The following is a 13,921-nucleotide window of genomic DNA, read 5'->3' as shown; positions in this document are numbered from 1 at the left end:
CCCCCATGTTTAGATTTCTGACGTAGCTCCGCCCCGGACTGTCCGCGTGCAGCAGAACGACCAGAGAGAGAATCCTCCTCGCGACCAGATTAATCAAACTCTGCTAGTTACCAACGGTTACCTGCTGCCGAACCGGATTAAACCGCATACCGACCCGCTTCAGGGGTGAACCGATTAACGGTGAGTGGGGAAACAAAATCCATTAATGTCAGTTAACTTGTGACTGGTTATCTAGTAACGACTGGCAGGCTAGTTAAAACTACTAACTGACCACTGGGGATCGTTGCTTGTGTTAAGCGGTAACTCAAAGGTTCTGTTTGTAGAACGGTTCGGTTCTGTTCTGATGGAGCTCGCCTACATTATGACGATGTTACGAGTTACAGGTGTGTGTTTGTGTATCGGAGTGTGTGTATGTCAGTGTGTGAGTGCGCGCGCGAGCTGGAGATGTCGTCTCCCATGGTAACGGTTGGTTGCTAAGGCTCCCTGTCTGTGGAGGTTACGTTACCATCCTATTGTGGCTCTTTGTGCGCTAATGTGGGCGGACAGCTCAGCCAGAAAACATCCAGTTCATCAGATCTGCTGCTGCTAACCCAAATAGCAAATTATATTTAAAATAAAGTCTGATTTTCATTCATCGGAACTCAGAGAAAAGTGCCTTCATCCTTCCTTTCTGCTTCTCTGGCTGTTGGGAAGGTGAGTGATAATCATCGTGAATACCTCGGTGAAAGCTGTATGTGTGTTAACCACCATGGCAGGGCGGAAAGCGATCAGCAATGAGCTAAGAGGAGGAGCAACCTGGAAAGCTTTAAAACTGTTCATCCATCCTGGAGTAATTTACCAATATGAGCTCCTATAGCAGTCTGTTTCAGGGGTTCTGATGAGGCCTCTGACTGAAGGTAGTCTGTGTGTGAAGCAGAATCTCATAATGTTTTTTCCATTTTGTTTAACATTCTCTGAAAAACTGTCGTTTTAGAACTGGTTTGGTTTTAGAACTGGTTTGGTTTGTGAACTGGTTTGGTTATAGAACTGGTTTGGTTTTAGAACTGGTTTGGTTTTAGAACTGGTTTGGTTTGTGAACTGGTTTGGTTTGTGAACTGGTTTGGTTTGTGAACTGGTTTGGTTTTTGAACTGGTTTGGTTTTAGAACTGGTTTGGGTTTTGAACTGGTTTGGTTTTAGAACTGGTTTGGTTTGTGAACTGGTTTGGTTTTAGAACTGGTTTGGGTTTTGAACTGGTTTGGTTTTAGAACTGGTTTGGTTTGTGAACTGGTTTGGTTTTTGAACTGGTTTGGGTTTTGAACTTTTCTCTCTCACTACTAAAGTCTTCAGTCTGGTGTCTTTGTCTCAACTAGCCCTTATTTTGAAGGACAATTTTGTTTACAGAGATTTCATAGTTCATTTTTATCGAATGTTTCTGATGTTTCATTTATTATTTTGGATATTTAATTGTCTTCCAGTCCCAGTGTTTACTAAATGTTCATTAGAGTCTAAAGTTTATTTATATTTCAGAACATGTTCTTGCATTATTATGCCATGACCATAATATTACTTGAAAATGGTCTGAAAACAACAATATTATCATTTATTGCTGTAATTTCTGGGACAATTTATCCCCCAGTAAAATTTGTTATGGTGACAGCCAGGCCTTGTCTGCCGTCCGTTTTGGCAAGCGTCACCATGAGGGGGCGTCACACTACATGGAGAAGGAGCGTAGAGGCAAGATGGCGGATGATTTGCCTAGAAAGTCGGTCGGGTTGAGGAGGTGTGAACGCTAATCGAACTCTGATGCAGACTAAAGTACAAACTCGGGTCCAGTTACATACCCTGGTCTGGTTGGGTCAGAAACTCGGTCTGGGTTTGAACGGGTTTGGTTCAAATGCTTTAGGAAGTGGACTACAGTGCAGGGCATTCTGGGTAGGAGTCCATCCAACTTTAAATCCCTGTCAGAGTCTGATATGGTAGATCTATTGACTGAGTGAACAACGACTGCTGGACAAAACAGACTAAAGTGTAGAAGTTTGGTCAAAATGCCCAGATGAAACTAAACTCAGCATGTGATGGGAAACGGTTCAGAGTTACCGCTCAGCTGATTGGCTCAGACTTTTCTGCATCTACAGGAAGTTTTTCAGGACCTCAGCTCATGTTCTGAGTTTTTCTGCTGTTTGGAAACTGGACCCAGTCAGACCCCAGCAGGCAGAAATAAACCCTGAATCACTTCTGCTATGGAGGTAGGATTTCTGGATCCACTCTGGACTTCAGGTGGATCCTGGTGGAGGAGGATGCTAAGCATTTCTCACCTGCTGAACGCTGCCTCCTGCTGGTCAGGCTGTCTGTTAGCTTTACACTCTGACCAAAGTGAAGTTCTGTTGTTTCTTCTACATCATTTTAACCCAGCCATGCAGGCTAAATGAACAACAACTGTCTTCAGTCAGAGGCTTCTTCAGATTCATTGTAACATGGACTGCTACGTGAGATCTTTCCTGTCCACAGCCGTCAGCATCTACAATAAAGAACCTAAATTACTGTGACTAACAACAACATTTAATATCTCTTTGGGATCAATAAAGTAATTTGTAAATTAATTGACTTGAACTGAAACATTGAAAACATGATAAATACCTTGAAACTGGAAGAAGATCCAGTAGGTTCAGAAATAATTTCCTACAATAATTAGTCTACCAAAATCATAGTTGAACAAAACAAAAGGAAAATAAAACCTGATTAATTACTGAACTACAGATCACTCTTTATGTATTTGAATCAATATTGTGATTTGTTTTTCTTTCTTTACACTGAAGTATTCTGGGATAAAAACCAAACGAGGCTGATGTTTGTTTATGACATTCCTGTCATGTCAGTTTATGGTCTGGAAGATACCTGAGTATCTGTTTCTGAACTCTTATTGTATTTATGCTTATTGGATTTTCTTTATTGAAGAAAACAGGAAACACTTTATTCAGTTTCCTGTTGACTTCCTGCTGATTGAGGCTTGATGGAATGTTCTGTTTGACTTTAGGACACAGTTTATCAAACCAGAACCCAACCTGCTAAAACCTGTCTGCACACACAAACACACACACACACACACACACACACACACACACACACACACACACACACACACACACTTCATGTTTCCATCAGATTAAGCTGGAAACCTTAGGCTGAGTAAATCTGATGTTCTAGAATATTTGATTAAACAATAAGAAAACATGACAACTGACGAGTTTTTCATTTCCATGTTTGTTTGTAAATAAACTTGTTGAAACTTTTGTGGATTTTTACAAATGGTTTTGAATTTGAAGTGAAACCGGTGCTGATCCAGTAGAGACAGACCGGTTCACTGCTGTTTTCTTATCGCCATGGCAACAGACTTCTGTGACATTAAGATTAAAGATTTTAAAGATTAAAGGAAAGTCAACAATTTCTGATAAAACCAGAAGGATTTTGGAGTTCAGTTTGTGTTTTTCTTGTGTCGGCGGTGAGCAGGAAGGATCCACCATGAACATCTTTCAGTTTTGTAACATTTTAATCAGGTTTAGAGATGAGAGCTTTTAATAAACTGCTCCCAGATTTAGGAATATTTGTGTATATTTTCAATGTAAGTCTCAGTTTGTGATTAGTTCTCTGACAGTTTGGAGTTTTTCAGTCAGAAACATTTTAACCCCTCCAAGCTGAATGCTGCAAAACACATTTAAAGATGCTGCAAACGGCTGCAATTAAACCCATTCAGTTATTATCCCATCACTGGCAGCACTTCCTGCTAACAGCTGCACCACAGTGTAATTTACCTCAGATCAGCGGGTGACCTTTGACATTTCAAAACGAGCTGTGATTGTGCAGCTGTGTTGTTGTTTTTTTCTTTTTTCTGATGATGAACGGATGTTTGAATTTAACCCTCTCCTGCCTGTCTGTTAAGGTGTTTTCTTCCAGCTGACTGGTGTGAAACACTGAGATCATGGAGGAGCTTCATGACGTGCAGCTGACGGAGATCAAACCTCTGCTCACAGGACAGGTGAGGGGCGGGGCTTAGCACAGCTCAGACATGGCGTTATGAAGCTGAAATCGACCCTGTAGCCCTGATGAAGAGCGATGATCAGTTATCCAGTTGTCTGTGTTGTCGTTGCAGAATAGGAACAACCTGCAGGACGTCAACTGCAAGGTGAGTTCAGACAGTTGGCTTCACAACTGATTAGTGTGGAAGGATTCAAACCAGCCAGCACAGAATTAGTATTTCATGAAAGTCTGAGTGTGTGTATCGTCCAGGAACACGACGTGGAGACAGCGCATGGAGTGCTGCACGTCACCATGAGGGGCGTCGCCAAGGGCAACCAGCCCACAATCCTCACCTACCACGACCTTGGACTGAACCGTGAGTAAACGGGGCGCTGCAGATGGAGACCAGAGGACATCTGGACGTGTCCTCATGTCCTCATGTCCCTGTGTCTCTCTGTCCGTCTGTCTGCAGACAAGTCGTGCTTCAACACACTGTTCAACTTCGAGGACATGCAGGAAGTGACGCAGCATTTCTCTGTGCTGCATGTTGATGCTCCTGGACAGCAGGACAACGCTCCAGTCTTCCCCCCTGGGTAACACCCACACACACACACACACACACACACACACACACACACACACACACACAGACACATTCACACACTCCATAACCAAGTGGCCTCAGTGACTGTGTGCAGTAATTAGCTCTGACTGTGTGCGTGTGTGTGTGTGTGTGTGTGTGTGTGTGTGTCCAGGTACGAGTACCCTGCCATGGAGGAGCTGGCTGAGATGCTGCCTCCTGTCCTCTCCAAGCTGCAGTAAGTCCTCTGTCCTCTGGAGCAGGAAGGGCGTGATGGTGCAAGGTCATTCAGAGGTCATTCAGAGGTCACTCTAGGGTCACTCTGAGTCTGGTTGTGTCTTCAGGGTGAAGAGTGTGATCGGTATCGGCGTTGGAGCTGGAGCCTACGTCCTCACCAAGCTGGCTGTAATCAAACCCACCCAGTCATCCTCAGTTCCATTCTGACTCCTCCCACTGCTCCCACTAAAACCAGTTGTTTTTGTTTCAGCTGAACAAGCCCAGCTTGGTGGAAGGCTTGATTCTGATCAACATCGACCCGTGTGCCAAAGGCTGGGTGGACTGGGCTGCCTCCAAGGTAACCGTCTCCCCAGACGCAGGCGAACGAACGAAGCAGAGACACAAACTGAGCCTCCATTTTGTTTCCTGCAGCTGAGCAGCTGGACCAGCAGCCTGGTGGACAACATCATGGGACACCACTTCACCTCTGTGAGGGACACCGCACCGTCCTCATGTCCCACAGGTCCCACAGCATCAACTGACGGGACTTTATCTATGTGTGTGTGTGTGTGTGTGTGTGTGTGTGTGTGTGAGCAGGAGGAGTTACTAGAGAACAAGGAGATCATTCAGACGCTGAGACTCCACATCTGTGAGGACATTCCTCACGAGAACCTGGCCTTGTTCTACAACAGCTATGAGAAGTGAGGCGCCGCCGCTCACTTCCTGTCAATTCAGACGGTTAATCCTGATTAATTGATTCTTGTCTCTATGCTGCAACTGCAAAGTAATTTCCCTGCTGGGATGAAAAAAGTACTTCTATTCTATTCTATTCTATTCTATTCTATTCTATCAGTGAAGTAATCAGCAAGTCATTCAATAATCGATTGGTAACACTCAGAGCATCAATATTTAACATCTATTTAAATAGATATTAAATAGATTTAACATCTATTTAAATGTTAAATAGAAACATTTAACATTTAAGAGAAAATGTTAAAATCAAATCTCAAGTGACTTGAGTTCATATGATGTAAAACATCTCCTATTAAAGCTGCAGTGTGTAATTTTTATAAAGTTTTTTTTATTTATTTGTTGAAACTCAGTATTTTGTGACAGTTTTGTATGAACTGTAAAAAAATCAACCCCCTCTGCCGACTCCCAGTGCTAACTAGAAACAACCAATCAGGGCCAGCAGGCCGCTCTTATCAATGCTAAAGCTAGTTAGCATGGCCACCATGATGTTGACAGATAAATTGTTTTCCTCTAATGATAAGTTGTTTCTCCACCATCATAACATTTAACAGCAAGTACATAAGGATGATGAACTTGCTGTACATCATCATGTCACATGTCAACATGGGACAACATGGTGACAGTTTTAATAAATATGTAATAACATGTTTTTATAGAAGTTATTTGATGCAGTTAACGCCCTGTGTGTGTGTGTGTGTGTGTGTGTGTGTGTGTGTGTGCGTGCATCAGCCGTATTGACCTGGAGATAGACCGACCCAGCCCTGGTCTCACTGGAAGCGGCATCGTCACACTCAGGTAACTCCGCCCCCAACCTGAACTCACCTGGTTGCCCGGTTCCTGTCGGCCGCTCTGATTGGCTGGTTGTTCCTCAGGTGTCCCGTTCTGCTGGTGGTCGGAGACATGTCACCTTTTGTGGACGCCGTGGTGAGTCTCCACCCTCTTCCTCCTTAGAATGCAGCTCTCTGATTGGCCATCTGTCTGCAGTATTTATATTTAGTTTTTTTTCCTTTTCTTATTTTTAAACTTCTTCATATTTTTCTGGATTTTTTGTCATTTTAAGAAGTTTTGTTTGTTTGTTATGTAGGTGGATTGTAACTCCAAACTGGATCCCACCAAGACCACCCTGCTGAAGGTAACCACCTGTTCAGGCCTTGTTACCATGACAACGTCTGTTAATTATTGCAATAAGTGATAATATTGTGGTTTTTAGAACATTTTCAAGTAATACATTGATACTTGGCATATTAATGGAAGCTCGCCTTCTCAAAGAACAATAAATACTGGAACTGTTTACTTAATTATCCAAAATAAAACAACCCAAAACAATAAATAAAATAGTTTATAATGTCTCTGCCTACAAAATTTTCCTTAAAAATTCTTAATCACCATAATGGAATTTATTAAGCTGATTTTAATTCATACTGTGATTAATTGATTGACTACTTGTTATATTCATCTTTACTAAATAAATCGAATTTTTGTTTTATTAGTTTTTCAATTTTTTTTATGGAGAGAAATTTGTTCCAATATTCTTGCAAGCAAAGAACATGTTCAAAAATTTTTATTTGGAAAAAATGCAACTTTAAGAAACTTCATCAAACATTACATTTTGAGACAAATGTTGTGTATGAAAAAGATGAACCTGCATTTGTTCAGTTTGGTATTTTTTCAGATTTTAGAAAACTTTGAGACCAAGTTTTATTAATCACATTCATTTCAAATTATGTTTTACAGAATATGTTCCACCCTACGGAAAGCCAAAAGTGTCACAAAACGCCACTTTTACCACACATCTGATTAAAACATCGGTTTCTGACGTAGGATTCTGCATGTTGACAAAATTCTGTCAACATGCCGCTTTTCTCGCCGGTCTCACTTTTTACATGTCACTGCATGTAAAAAGTGACGTTCAATAACTTGAATAAACATTTTTGAAGGTAGTCTTAGGATAATTTATAGTTATTATAAACATATAGATGTCATGTCTGCCTGCTGTTATCTGATTTCTCACAGTGTGATTGTGGCTGACAGTTCAGCCTTCTCACAGTGAATGAACCAGACGCTGAAACCAGCAGATTAAAGCTGGTCACTCTGATAATGATGCCATTCCTTATCTGTCCACTAGATGGCGGACTGTGGGGGACTTCCTCAGATGGTTCAGGTGAGTTTCAGATAAACACAGGACTTCCTGGTTCTGTTTTTAATGTTGAATGAAAACAAAAATGATTTTTCTGTTCAGCCTGGGAAGTTAGTCGAGGCCATCAAGTATTTCCTCCAGGGGATGGGATACAGTGAGTATCTGCACGTCGGCTTCACACTCAGCTTTTATCCTGATCTGTCTCACGTCTTCATTACAAATGAATCTGCAGCTAAAAACTGTAAGATAAGAAAAGCTTTCCGCTGGAATCAATCCAGTGTAGGACTAATCTGGGGATTATTTATGATTATTAATTAGATATAATAAGGTTATTATTGTGCTGCTATCAGGTGTTGAATAGATAAACTCAAAATCAGGTGACTTTAATTCAAATAGTTCAGGCTTAGTTTGTTATTGAGTAGATAAAGAAAACATTTTGGGGGATTTTAGTTTTTAAAAATATTTTTTTGGTCTGTACATGGTGCTGATGATTTTTCCCTCCTGACAGAAAGTTTATAAATCCTGTACTAGACGCTGTGAAGATCCTCCTGTTTTTAACCGATCTGGTGCCGTTGAAGACGGTGTGTGTTTGTAACGACCCGACTTTGTTCCAGAACTGAACAGCAGCTTCTGTCTCTAAATTTGTTTAGTTAGTTTTGATTTTTTGGTTTAATATTACTGCTGGACCCCCTGACCTTTGCCCCCCTGCCCCCAGTGCCCGCGGCCGGTATGACCCGTCTGATCCGCTCCAGGAGCCGCTCCGTCACCAGCGCCAGCGCCATGTGAGTCCGGCGCCGCAGCGCCACCGACGCCCACCAGGCGGCGCCGCTGAGCTCCAGACCATCCAGCCGGCAGTGCCGGCCTTGCGGTTCTGGTTCTTCTCCTCATTCAGTTGTCAGAGTTCTTCCTGAAGAGTCCAGTTCAGGCTGGAGATCGGACCGGTGCGGTTCTGTTGTCCAGCAGTCGCCATGTTAACACGTTTCTCTCTTCGTGGAGTTTACATGCTGTTGTTCTGTGGTTCTTGTTCTCTTGGATCAGACATTTTTCTCTGTTTCTTGTGGTTCTGATCCAATCTTTTTGATATTTATTATTGATATTTGGTTCTGATGGACCCGACTCCTTCAGGAAGTTAAATTTTTAAAGGAGTTTCTCGTCCTGAAACTCATTCATGAACTTTGAGGGGAGGTCCGATTCAACTCCAGAACCAAACTGGTTCTGCTTCTAAATCACAGCTTGGCCCAAAACCAGAACTCATCTTCATCTGCTTCGTCAGAACTTGTTTCTGGTACCGCCGGGTCGGCTCCATCTGCTTCCCTCAGAATCTCTGCAGTCCGTTTGTCGGCATGCCGAGTCGTAGCATGAGAACTTTGTGTGGGCCCGATGTTCTGCTCTACAGAAGACACCAACAACCCCAGAACCAGGCAGAACCAGAACCCGGTTCTGCTCCATTCTCTTCAGTAAATGGGAGTCCTTCAGGAGCTCAGAACCCTGTGGTTCCTGGAGCAGAACCGGGTCCTGCTGCGGTTCTGGTTTCCTGTTGCTCTGGTTCTAAACCTGCTGGTTGTTTGTTTCTGTAGTTTGTAATGAAATAAAGCTGAAATAAATCAACGGCTCCTCGCTGCTCAGAACCACAGAACCAGAACCAAACCCGGTTCAAACATGGAATGATTCTGCTGATGATCGAGTCCGCTCCGCAAAAATATGGAGACAAATTGGGGCCAACACTTTACTCTGTTAAAACCTTATGAAATTGAAAAAAACTATAATTTTTAAAAATGAAAAGTATTGAAACTGGAAAAAAAATAAAATAAGTAGAAAAAACAACTTTAACCTGAAAAGAAGTTTTGAATTATTTTCTTCAGATAAACATTTCTCAGCATTTTCAGGGTTTGTTTGGTCAGATCTGGTTCCCTTTATTTGACAGTCGTCAGACAGGGCTGGGACTCGAACCACTGCCTTCGTACATGGATCACACTTTTCCCCTGCGTCAACCACAGACATTTTTTAAGGAACTTTTTGGCTCCAGTTTAGCTCCGTACGGGCCTGATCCAGCCTCATTCAGGTCCCATCCGACTCCAGACTGAAGCAGAGACAGAACCAGCGAGAGAACCCAGACCGACCCGATGCAGACAGAGCTCTGAATCAGAGCTGGATCAGAACCGCCTAATTAATTAATTATGAATAAAACCTGCAGATCAAACAGTTTATTATCTACTTCAACCCTTCAGAACCTCCAGGGGTCAGAAACTCTTCATCCTCTCAGGTCCAGTTTGTTCCAGCCTCCTGGTGGTTCTGGTGAGGAATGAAGTCTGTTGGGTTCATGTTGTTCAGCTGGCAGCAGGGGGCGCCGTCTTGCTGCAGAGTCTTCCCAGCAGGCCGGCCATCTGCAGCAGGGAGTTCACTCCTTCAGCCACCCGCATGTGAGTGAAGCCGATCTCCTGGGGGAAACGAGAGAGAACCGGTTCCTGATCACATCAGGTCCAAACGGACGGGTTTACAGCGTTTAAACAAACAAAAACTGATTAAGAAAAGAACCTCCAGATTCTGATGAACTAAATAATCCCAGATATTTTATTTTGTCTTATAGAAATTTATTGCTGACCGAAACATGATGATAAAACTCACTTGCTGCATCCACTTCATCAACTTCATTATTTTTTAAATACAAATGAAAAATAAAGTTCCCATCACATCAAGCTAATATTATGTAGTTCTGATGTTTTACACTGTCGGTGCAGAACAGCAGCTCAGATCCCTGACCAGCTTCTCTGCTTTTCTCTCTATCAGTTATCTTTTCAGTTCTGCAGAGTTAGCAACTCACTGTCATTCTCTTACAAAACGTAATGATCGTGTTCCTGTCGCTCCCTGTGATTAAACTCATAATTACATCCTCTGTACTGAGCAGTATAAGGTGGATACTACAGACTCCACACTCCCCCTAGTGGGCTGGAGGAGTTCTGAGTTCTGTCTTAAGGAAAGACCACAGCGGATTCCCTGTTGCTTCTATTTCATGTTTCTGGAGTTTGGGTCGTTCACGTGTTGCACCTGTTAGCCTCTGTACGCTAAAGTTTTCTCATCTTGTCTTCTCCCTGCAGCTTTAAAAGAATTCAGTTCAAAGTTTGAGTCTTTTTCCCTTCAGCCTCACTGTGGGAATCGTTTAGTTTCTTGTTTATGCAGTGGAGTTAAAAAAACATCCAGAGTCAACGCAGGTTTTACTTCCTCATTCAGTTTTTAAAAATCGCTCTAATGCTCCAATAAATACTCAAACAAGTTCCAGTTTTTCTCAAAATCACACAAAATCAGCAGATTCCAGCAATTTTTGTGCTTAACTGTACAATTTTTCTGTTCTGCAGAAATGGTAAAAAATATTTTAAGCAATGCTAACTCCCACCTGCAGATGGCAGCATTTCTTACAGAAGCTTGATGTCAAGTTTTAGAAAAGGAACAAAACTCATCAAGTTATTTAAGTTCTTTAAAGAATAAAAATGTTAGAGTTGATCGGTCTGTTTTTTTGTTTTTAAATGTATATTTTGGAGGGGAAGAAATTAGTGAAGTTCCTAGTAAGCAGAGTTAAAGCAGCGCCAGCGGGCCGGTGATTGTGCTCAGCGTTTCCTGCACCTCACCTTGATGAACTCCAGCTTCAGGTACTCGGCCATCTGGAACGTCTTGCAGACCCTGAAGATGTTCCCCATGATGTCCTCGGGGGAGTAGCCCAGCGCCCACAGCTGCTCCACCACCCGGTACGCTGCGTCCACGTCTCCCGCCACGCAGTGTCCCAGCATGCTTTTCACCAGCAGCGGGTGCGGCTCGTCGCACACTTTGAACACGTTCTCGCTGTTGATGTAGCCAAAGCCAGAGTGGGTGGACTGCAGGTTATTCAGCGCCTGGAACCAAACCAGAACCATCAGCCCTCCTCCAGCCTCTTAGCCCCGCCTTCCAGAACGATCATGACCAGCATCCTGACTCCGCCCCCTCACCTGCCGCATGTCCCCCTGCGCTGTGAAGATGACGGCCTCCAGCCCGTCGTCAGACACGGCCAGCCGCTCTCGCTCCACCACTTCCTGCAGCCGGGCCAGCACCTGGCCGTCCGTCAGCTTGGCATAGCGTAGCACAGCGCAGCGCGACTGGATCGGCTCGATGATCTTGTCGGAGGCGTTGCAGGCGAGAGCGAACCGAGTCGTTTTGGAGTAGATCTCCATAATCCTCCTGAGCGCCTGCTGAGCGCCATCCGTCATGCTAGGGGAGCCAGAGCAGCTTCATCAGGACAGGAAGTAAAGCAGGAAGTGCCCGTGGGAATGAGTCTCCGCTCACCTGTCTGCTTCATCCAGGATGATGATCTTGTGTCGACCTTTGGGCAGCGTGACTTTCTGCTGGGCGAACATCTTGATCTTGTTTCTCACCACATCAATGCCCCTGCAGAGCCACTATCAGGTCATTTAAGCCCCGCCCCCTGGGACAGCATCACTAAAGCCCCACCCCTCTGACATTGCACCGCTGGGTCTCACCTGTCGTTGGAGGCGTTGAGCTCCAACACGGCGTCCTTCATGGCGGCCCCCAGCAGAGTGCGGGCCAAACACAGGATGCTGGTGGTCTTCCCCGTCCCTGGAGGTCCTGAACCACACAAAACATCTGGATCAGTTCCTACAACTATAAACCAGCAACCAAGCCCCAAGTATCATCCTCCACCACCATGCATGACTGGTGATGTTTTGTTCTGAAATGGTTGGCTGAACAGAAGTCTGCGTGGTCTAGTTAAAGTACAACAAGCATCATGGTGCCTGACTGACACCAGTATGACCTGAATGATTATCTTTAATGATTGATTAATTATTCTGACAATCAAAATTTAAAAATTGCACTTTCTGAAGACTTTTCAATTAAGCCTTATAGAAATTGAATACAAACAAACAATAATGAGGAAAAAGTGCATAAAAGATTTTTTTTTTCTCTTTACAGATTTTAAATAAAGGAAATCTCAAACTGCAACTTAAGGATTTCTAGGTATTACAAATTTACAGGCAAACGTTTGTTATTTTTTTCTTATATGCAAAATGTATAATTTTTGTTTGTTTAGGCTGAAATACCAATCTGAGTTTATAGCTCTTTCAGCAAATTGGCTTTTCTGAGTCTGTATACTCCATTTAATGATTAATGACCAAATTAGTTGACCATTATTTCAATAATAGATTAATTCTATAAAAAGGAAAACCTTTGAGATAAAAGGCGTGAACTTATTATCCTCCAGGTCAGTGATCTGAAGGAGCCTGAATAAAATAACCCCTCCTAGCCTGGATGGAGATTTACGGGAACAACTGAGGAAGAAGCCGACATGTTTTTAAGATTGGACCCAAAGGAAGCTGGTACCGATGAACTGGAAGACAGAATCCCGAGTAATTCCGGGATGAAAGCCTGCGGTCTAAAGGATTAATAACAACTGGAAATAAAGTTTAGGAATGCAAACTCTCCCGAAACTTCAATAACCCCGGAAAATCCTCTGGTCTAACGGACAACTCTTTCAGACCTTGTTAGGGGTTAAACAAGAATCCTTTCTGGTTCTGACCCAGCTTCCAAACTCTGCCGCCATGTTGTTTTTCCTTCTACCTTCCAAACATCTTTCATTCTTCTCCTGTCCTACTGCCTTGAGCGTTCACATTTCCCTGTAGATCACATCCTGACTGCTATGTTTCCTCCGGATCCACACCGACCTGCTATGATGATGTTCGGGACGTTTCCCTCCCTGGCGAACACCTCCAAGCGGCTCACCGTCTCCTCATTCCCAACTATCTCATTCAGTTTCAGCGGCCGGTACTTCTCCACCCAGGGCAGCTCGTAGGAACTCCCGGAGCTTTTCGACGAGGACTCCCCGGCCTCGGTGTCCGTCTTTACCCCGCTTCCACTCGGCTGCTGGTCGCTTTCCCTGTCTGCCATCTCTACGTCCATGTTGTCTTGTCCGGTTGTCAGCCCGCGAAACGGGAACTAAACCCTCATTGGCTGGGAGGTTATTTTCGAAGGAGGTGATTGGATAAGAAAAGCTCGCGGTAAGTCAATGAAACAGAGTGGCTTCGCATCATTTCCCACCGGGCGAAGCAGGCGGCTCACTGAACTGGGCGGAGTTTACTCCAAATTTACACTATAATCCAGAAAACTCACTTTTCTGCACCTTGAAAAATTTGAATATTTTACTTTAAATCTTATTTAGACACACCATAAAAGATCAAATTCAACACTGGCTGACAAATCA

General features: G+C 43.6%; 2 protein-coding genes across 3 annotated transcripts; one reads left to right on the top strand and one right to left on the bottom strand.

Annotated features, from left to right (window-relative positions):
- Window positions 1-9,288, top strand: LOC122833328 (protein NDRG3-like). Of its 2 annotated transcripts, none has more exons than XM_044120916.1 (16): window positions 1-180; window positions 3,918-4,013; window positions 4,128-4,160; window positions 4,265-4,370; window positions 4,467-4,587; window positions 4,750-4,812; window positions 4,919-4,979; window positions 5,062-5,148; window positions 5,223-5,279; window positions 5,388-5,491; window positions 6,273-6,338; window positions 6,416-6,467; window positions 6,628-6,675; window positions 7,669-7,704; window positions 7,783-7,834; window positions 8,396-9,288. In XM_044120916.1, the coding sequence occupies exons 2-16, from the start codon at window positions 3,957-3,959 to the stop codon at window positions 8,464-8,466; spliced, it is 1,014 nt and encodes a 337-aa protein (XP_043976851.1). In that variant the 5' UTR covers window positions 1-180; window positions 3,918-3,956; the 3' UTR covers window positions 8,467-9,288. The 2 variants fall into 2 exon arrangements, with proteins under 2 accessions (XP_043976851.1, XP_043976776.1); XM_044120841.1 differs by lacking the exon at window positions 1-180 and adding an exon at window positions 534-693.
- A 280-nt stretch (window positions 9,289-9,568) lies between these two features.
- rfc2 (replication factor C (activator 1) 2) lies at window positions 9,569-13,669 on the bottom strand. Its single transcript, XM_044120744.1, has 6 exons — window positions 13,386-13,669; window positions 12,186-12,291; window positions 11,992-12,093; window positions 11,658-11,916; window positions 11,304-11,564; window positions 9,569-10,118 (listed from the first exon to the last, which is right to left on the bottom strand). The coding sequence occupies exons 1-6, from the start codon at window positions 13,618-13,620 to the stop codon at window positions 10,008-10,010; spliced, it is 1,074 nt and encodes a 357-aa protein (XP_043976679.1). The 5' UTR covers window positions 13,621-13,669; the 3' UTR covers window positions 9,569-10,007.
- Between the last annotated feature and the right edge of the window lie 252 nt (window positions 13,670-13,921).

Source organism: Gambusia affinis, linkage group LG01 (assembly GCF_019740435.1).
Source record: "Gambusia affinis linkage group LG01, SWU_Gaff_1.0, whole genome shotgun sequence".
NCBI classification, from domain to species: domain Eukaryota; kingdom Metazoa; phylum Chordata; class Actinopteri; order Cyprinodontiformes; family Poeciliidae; genus Gambusia; species Gambusia affinis.
Note: the sequence above shows the minus strand (reverse complement) of the source record. Positions and strands in the feature narration are given on the sequence as shown.